At 36.2% G+C, this 8,259-nt stretch overlaps 1 protein-coding gene across 1 annotated transcript; it reads right to left on the bottom strand.

Annotated features, from left to right (window-relative positions):
• Positions 1–237: 237 nt before the first annotated feature.
• Positions 238–736, bottom strand: LOC117214602. The gene has a single exon (XM_033460807.1). The coding sequence runs from the start codon at positions 716–718 to the stop codon at positions 266–268; it is 453 nt and encodes a 150-aa protein (XP_033316698.1). The 5' UTR covers positions 719–736; the 3' UTR covers positions 238–265.
• Positions 737–8,259: the final 7,523 nt, after the last annotated feature.

The following is an 8,259-nucleotide window of genomic DNA, read 5'->3' as shown; positions in this document are numbered from 1 at the left end:
CTTATCTTGCTATCGGTTTCCTGGAATGGTAATATAATTTCGTCCAAGGTTAGTTTATTGTTAGTGACGCTGTATTGATACTTTGTAAGGAATGGGAGTCCGATTATTCCATCTTCGATTAGGGGAAAGTTGTTAGGGACTACGTAGAATTGATGATTTTTCTTGAGCATGGTTAAGTTGCAAATTTTGTTAGTGGTATGTTTGTCACTTCCCATTAGGAAGGTTTTTGGGTTAGAAGTTTGGACGTTTAGTGAGGCTTTTTCTTTTATAAGGTTGATTCCTGCTCCGGTATCGATGAGGAATCTGGCTCTTCCTCCGTCTCTTCGTTGCAGTACGATTGATAGTAATCTTCCGGTGGTGGTGCAGTTAACTCGAGGTAAGCTTCCTCTGGGTTCTCCGTTGTTTGGTTTACTCGAGGTGGAATCTTTCCTTGGCTGGCGAATGGAAAATTTCGAGAGTAGCATTTTTCGGCTGTGTGTCCAATTCGTAAACACTTTGGACACTTCGGTTTCATGCGGTCGTCTAATGGTCGGCTAGGTAGCTGAGCAGAAGTTTGTGGCTGTGAATCGGTAGTAGTTCGCTTGGATACTAATGTAATGTTGTGAGATTGATTCTTTGGGCGGTTGGCAACACGATTTGCTTCTCGTAACCATTGTTCTCTATCAGCTGCTAGTTGTTGGGCAAGGTTCAGGTTCTTTGGATCGCTAGATACCACCATCTGTCCTATCTCGTATCGTAAGTTGAGCAAATATGTTTTAAGTGCTTCGCGTTCTTCAATATCTATAGCTACGCGTCGTTCTGTTGGTGTGCGGTTTTCGTTTTGGACTGCATAATTTAATTCGTTTAGCTGTTGTCGGAATCTGGAGTTAAAAGATTGTACACTTTCTGTTGCCCCTTGTTTTAAATTCTTTAATTTGTCCCTACAGTTGCTAATAGTTGTTGGTGTTAATACGTGTTGTCTTAAGCATGAATATAAGTCTTCGAACGAGTTGATTTTTAGATATCGTATGTTTCGTTTCGCGTTGTCGGTAATCTTTTCGATCAGTATGAGATGTAATAATAGCTCTCTGTCACTTGCCTTGCCTAGCTCTTGCTTTGCGGACCGATAAGATGATATCTTCAACGCCTACGTCATCTCGACCTCGTAGTGTCTCGACAGTTCGTATGGCCTTATCTGCCTCGAGCCCTCGATCTTCGTTGTAGTTGTTTATTGGTTTAATCGCGGCGCGGCTAGATGCGGCTCGTGGTCTTTGTGACGTGTTCGGTCCGTCAGTTTCGTCATCCGTTACGTTATCAGCAGCGGTTTCTAAATGGGCGTTTATTTGCGACTGGTCAGTCTCGGTGTCGTATTTTATTTCCACGGTTTTTGCAAGGTCGCGTATTTCTTTAGAGCGATTTCTATCGCTAGTTTCCGCAAATTCTTTTATGTTTTTAATGTTTTGATCGGTGCTGTTTCTAAAGCTTCTAAACTCGTGAGTTAGGCTTTCAAATTGTTCAATCAGGGTAGCGATTAGTTCGTTTTTTTTAGCGGTACTCTTGTCAGTTGGGTTCATGCTGAGAAATATGACACTTTCGGCGGAAGAAGAGTCACTATCTTCAGAACGTATTTCAGGCTTACGGTTTCGATAATGTACGAAAGCCAGCTTACCGAGATTCTTTGCAGATCCTTCTTTTGATCAAGGAGGTGACCGTGGTCCTTCGCTGTAGAATCCGTAGAGTTCCCGTTGAAGTTTCCTCTTGATGCGATGAGTGGATCCTGGCAGGATCGCCAATTTTGTCACGTCGATTTGGGGTAATTTCACGTTCCGCACGCAAGGTGAGAAATTCGTACTTAAATTTTGATTGTTATTAGAAAATTTATTGAACACTGACAGAGTAACGATACAGAATGGTCAAACAGCACAGAAAAGAATGTTCTTACAACGACTCGAGAGGTACTTTTTTATATCAAGGACCCGGCTCCTGTGGAGGGGCTATCGCTGGATGCCGGTCACATAGGGTTTCTATTACTGCTTAGCCATCATTTTGCCGGCCAAGGTATGTGAGACATAACCATCCTTTCGTTGCGTTCTCACGACCACCGTGACACCAGCACAGGCAGCTTTTTATAAGGCATTGCTAAGAACAAACATGGCTCATATGAACACTGTGTAGAGGGAAACGATCGATAGGAAATCACAACAGAGCTTCCGAGGCCGTTGCGTTCTTGTGAATAGATGAATCGAAATCATTTCGGTTTTAATCAACATGGCCTAGTAAAGAAATACAGAAATGTCTTCTTTCTCCTTTTTTTCTTTTCTTACGATTACGATGGACATGGTATCGCGTGTTTTTGACTGTTGGGAAGAACCTAAAGTTTTTAAAATCAAGGATAAAAGATAATACCAGACACGGAAAAAATATTAGAAAATGTACACGGTTCTTGTAATGAAAATTGAAATGCAAGGAATATAAATCGAATGTCTCTTGCGAACGTAATTTTGTGTTTTACACCGACAGGATTGATTTACAGATTTACGTTGATTTTTGGTTTCTCTATCTGCAAGCGACATATAAGATTATATCGAAGACTATGCTGCGTAAAACTTTTATTATACTATTTACGATAGAAATGTCGCAACGGAAGATCGAATTTTATGTCTGCTTTGTTCTTTCGACTTTTTAGCTGTGTTCTTGTTCATTTCCGAACTGATTTCAATTTTTTATCCTTTTTTTCCGACAAGTCCTAAAAAGTTTTTAAATTAACGAGAAACGTAGAAGTATTTTTGTATTCCTATTTTAAGTCACCTATTTACGGTTTTCTCAAAATATTCGAAATGCTTCGATTCATTGAAAACAATAAAGATTGCAACACAAAAATTCGAGAATCGTAAGTGAATTAAGTTGGTATTCGATAAACACGATATTACGGAAGCAAAGCTTAATGAAAAGTTCGACTTTATTCCGTATGCAATTTTACTTTAAGTAAGTTTAGCCTGCACGTGAAACGAAAGTTTTATATACAGAAAAGTTTGAGTAAATGGTAGATATCTGAGAGTTGAACGATGAAAGTAAAAATCGATTCTTCACGCTTACAATCCTTGTATTCAGGCCAGAGTTCTTCGGGGATCCTCTCGTCGGTATACTCGATGCCAGTATATGCAAATATATACTGAGGCTGATGGAAGGAGAGTGAGAGAGTGCGTTTCGTCCCGAGACTACCGGTGGACTCGTCAGTAAGGCTATGCCCGGTAGTCCCTGCCTTAGACGTAGAGGGAGTCTCGCTAGGTGCGGTATTTCTATCAATCGCTCGTATATTCAACCCGCTAGCGAGTTAGACAGACAGACTCGTTGTCGTCGTAGCCCTCTAGTGTTGGCGGTTGGTACCCGCGGATCGCCCGGGAGGTGTTGCGCCGCGTTGATGCCTCGACCTGTCGGCGTCCTGTTGATACCGATCCGCCACAATACCGTATATGTTCGGCACGACCACGGGCATTGAAGTAGATTAGTTTGTAGGTATGTTCGTCGCTCATTTTTCTTGCTCTGTCAACTTATCGAGAAAAATGTTACAATTAACTCGTGTAATTAACAGACTGTGTGCGTGTTTGTGTGTATAGAGAACAATTTATTTATAGATGGAATAATTCGTATAATACGCAAAATAAATCATTTAGAAGGCTGGAATATGTGTTTTTGAAACAATTAATTATGTCGAAAAATATTTCAAACGAGATATAATTATGAAAAAAATAATAATTAAATGTATGTAAATGTATGTAATAATAGTTAAATGTATGTAAATGTAATAATTAAATGTAATTAGTTGTGAAAAAAATAATAATAAAAAATAAATAAATGTAAAAAAAGAATTAAATGTGATTAGTTTCTTTTTACGCACGCGATATTATTGGCGATATATGAAGGTCAACTTTATTTTTTTAAATAGATATATTTATACATATATTTATAGATATAAATACATATATTATATAGATATAATAGTATATATAATATATATAATAATATATATGTCGAGTCTGAATATCCGAGTCCGAGCTCGAGGCGCCCTCCCGGTGAGGGCTCGCGGGAGGTAGCAGTTCTGCGTTGAAGTTCTCCATCGTCCGGTCGCGCGTGGGGTACCTTTATTGTCGATAGTTACACTAGTGACGAGGGCCTCAGGCTTGATAGCGAAGCCGCGGCCAACGGGAGGACTATCATATAAAAAGCAACAGGATACACGAAACAATATAATTCTGACTAGGACAACATAAACGCAAGAAGTGTTGATATTGAAAAAAATATTTAATTTTGTATATAAATATTTTCATATTTAGAAAAGTTTCCGGAAGCAGGAAGATTTACAAACAAATAATATCATAAACCGAATGTTTCATGATCCTTTTCTAATTAGAGTGTGTGACAGCATGTGAGAACGTTTCTTAAAAATATGACTTATTGCAATTACTTAATCGCAATTATAAACGATTAAGACCTTCTCGCAACGAGGCAATCTATCCAAAGTATAAAACTCGTTATACTTGATGAGAAAACAAATCTCTACTTAGATTTCATTTCGTTTCATCGCGTTCATAAAAAGTGAATTTGTATGAACACATCGTGCAATTTAGTAATTAGGACCGTTGATCTCGCTGCAACATAGATGGATAGAAAAAAGCCATTTAAAATGATACAACGTCGGGAAGGACAATTATGAAAATTATAAATGGAACACAAGATAAAATTGTTTAAGATTAATTCTTCTTTTTTTTTTTTTTTAATCGCGAGTGTTTGCAAACGAAGTTTCAATCTGTTTACAATGATAGCAATGAGAGGAGGATGTCTATGAAAGTTATAAATGCGATATTGAATAACATTTCTGCGAGTGGTTTTGTTTTTCGTTACAAATGTTTTTTAAACGAATCTGCAATCTGTTGGAAACAACGGAACAGTAACGGGACGACTGATAGGGAAATAAAAAAGATCGCGTTTTATTTGAACAGACAAATCTTTGAAATCTATTCGAAAGTCTATTTGAAATGGTACGAGCTCGAAAAGAACGGTGAATACTATAGAAGAAGGATTAATTAAAATTCTTATTAATCTTTGTATATTAAATACCTTGATCGATTAACAAATTATATACAAAACAGTGAAGTATCCACGTCTGACATTAATATTGAGTATTACCATTACTGTAATTTAATTTTTAACCGATCCTGAAAATTCCTTAGAACGTAAAAAGTATAAAATGTTACTGTGCATTTCAAGATTAAATGCACTGTAATTTAGAAACAGTTATGAAGCGGAAACAAATAATTTATTCAGAATAAGAATTCTATGTAATCGTGTTAAAAAAAAACGTACTTATAACGCGTTTAAACTCCAAATATGTAAAGACAATAAGGGGAAAAAATTAAACGAAACGAACGAACAATAAAAAAGGGATGTTAAATACAAAAAATAGATTGAAATTTAGATTATGAAATATAAAAAAAATGATATTGCATAATTTACAATTATTTCCGATAGCTTACGTCAGTATGTTGGAGTGTAAACTATAAAATATTCAAAAACTGATACCATTTAGACATAATTTAGAAAAACAATAAATTGCGGAAACCGATAGTTAAAACTCGATACGATCGATACTCCAAAACTCTAATCCTAATAATTACTCAGCAATAATAACCGATAATTCATGTTGATTAATGTTTGAACTCCGTTTTTTTTTTCTGTATGTGTATACAAATTTTATACAGTTTGATAAAGCGAAATTAAATTATCATCTTTTTGTACTACTTCAAACATTGAGATTTGTCATCTTCAAGGTCGATCACACATAGTTTCAGATTGCGGAGTTGCAAGGATAATTAATTTTGCAATCGGTTTTCCTTTGATATAGATGTGAATACAAATAGCCATTGATTGACAATATACCGAACCAATTCTAGTTTAATTTGAAGTCATCGATCCTTTGATATTTTTGGAAGAATAGTAAAAGTACAGAGAAAACAAGAAAAAATGGCGTTAACTAAAAGATAGCTCCAATGTATCTCATAAATATTATCTATATATCATTTGTAAGATGTAAGTGACCAAGATATCGAATTATACAAAAATTGTATGTAATGATTAATACTTGAACGTTACTTACATTTATGTACATGAAAATTTGATCTTTTATTAACTAAGTTATTGATCGACAAAATGACTTCCTACATAATTCTCCGCCTGAACTGAAATGCATATCTTTTTTTACGCAAGCCTTATGTGTAGCTAGCAACGAGCAAACAGATTAATTACTTTACACACGGTCGTATCTTATTTGCTGTAGGCGAGTTCTCTCGTGTAATCAACGAAGTACTCAACTTTAAAGCGATAACAGAAGAACATTATTGTATCGACAAAAATCATACTTTTTTCAAAGAAATATGTAACTCGTATTTTTTTTAAAGCAACCCTCATAACGTATTGAATAAAATAATCATACATTTTTTTTGTTCAACATTTGTAAAATACGATATTATCAAGATCACCAAGGAGGTAATCTTCAATTCTTAATGAATATAATAAAAAACATAATTAATGATTGTTTGATGGTTTTATTATTATCTCTATAATACAAAAGCACAACATCGTGTCAACAGTTTATATAGTTCGTATGTTTCTGTAGGAATTGTTGGAATACAACGATATCAGTCGCATGCGGATAGAGTGTTTGATCGTACAGATTCTTCCATTCGTTGCCCAGCGCCATCCCCACTAGCGTACGTTCGTTAGATGTACCGCGGCGGCTGACGCGTGCATGCTCTTCCGAGAACTCGGCGGAAGAAACATAAGGATATGGATGGAACATTGGGCACGTCGGTGTCGCGCCTTGACAGCGTAGCGCTTTGTATCGAGAAGCTGCTAGAAGGTTCCGTGGCACGTGACGTTACACAGACATCTACTCAGGTCACACTCATTATAGAGAGTGAGGGTTCAAAATCTTTACAAGCGCCACAGGTCACTAAGGCAGTCAGTCTGTGAATAACTAGCCAACTGTCTACATTCCAGAACGCACATTTATAACTCTCGAAATAATTGTTTAATAAATATCACATTATATTATTTCAACATAAACATTGTGTCTTCCACAGAATATTAATCCTAATTCCAGGATTAAATTCTAACAGGAATACACAAATAATAGTTCTCTATCACAACGTAATCTAAAGGGAAAACCCTAACTAAATGACAAAAATATCGGTAATAACTGGAACTAATGAATGTTAAAAGCAATCAGTATATTCCATACAAACTTCCATCAACACGATTCGTTCTTCATTCTCTCAACACACTAAGACCGCAATCTTTAAACGCTTATAAAACCATAAGCAATCGTGAAGTTTAAAATTCGCTAACTGGGCGTCTCTCAATCCAGTTTTTGATCTTGGGCAGGAGGAGGACCTTTTTCTCCAGCAGCTTCAGATTCTCGTAATTCTCGATCAGATCAGACTTGTACATAAAGTTCAAATAATCGAGCAGAGCAACGAATGTTAAATCAGCCCAAGAGAGAGTACCATCGTAGAAGTAGCCGTCATTTTCCTTCACTTGCTGGTCCAAACGTTCTAAAATGAACAGCAGCGTCTCTTCAGCAGCCTTGCGTTTTGCAGCTTTGACCTTCTCGTCCTCCTCATAGTGGAAGGCGGCAATTCCTGAAAATTTGTTTTCAGTTAAATACTATTCGCTAATGTTATACTAATTTGAATACAGTGTTGTGCGAAATTTAAATGATACTGAAGATAGAATTACAATCCTTTTTAATCCTTTGTCTTGTATTGTTGACATACGTGTATCGTTCGATTAAATCAAATATTAAATCGGATTTCAACTAATAAATACCTGAACAGATATGAAGATTTGCCCAGTCAGTCTTTCCAGCTAAGTCATATTGTTTGGCTAAGTAACGGCAAATAGCTGTAGACTGAGCAACCTTCCTTCTATCAGCTACGAGCATAGGAAGCTGGCCATAAGGAGTCACTAAAAACATACAACTAATAGAATCAAAGATTCTATCGAACAAACAGATTATGATGCTTCTTAAATATCTAGCTTCCTGTTATCTGTTTTGGAAAGATATAATTTAATTTATTGATAATTTATCAGCAAACAAAGGGCATTGTCTCCTTAACAATACCTATTGTTCTCCCACATATCTTATAGAGCAATGGAGAGTAAACAATAATCTCTGTTATACTCTGCATAATTGTGTTCTACTTTATTTAGCTACTTTAGTTA

The sequence above is a fragment of the Bombus bifarius genome, unplaced genomic scaffold (genome assembly GCF_011952205.1).
Source record: "Bombus bifarius isolate JDL3187 unplaced genomic scaffold, Bbif_JDL3187 scf7180000009213_frag, whole genome shotgun sequence".
Lineage (NCBI taxonomy): Eukaryota > Metazoa > Arthropoda > Insecta > Hymenoptera > Apidae > Bombus > Bombus bifarius.
The sequence above is the reverse complement of the archived record's forward strand: the minus strand, read 5'-3'. Positions and strand labels throughout refer to the sequence as shown.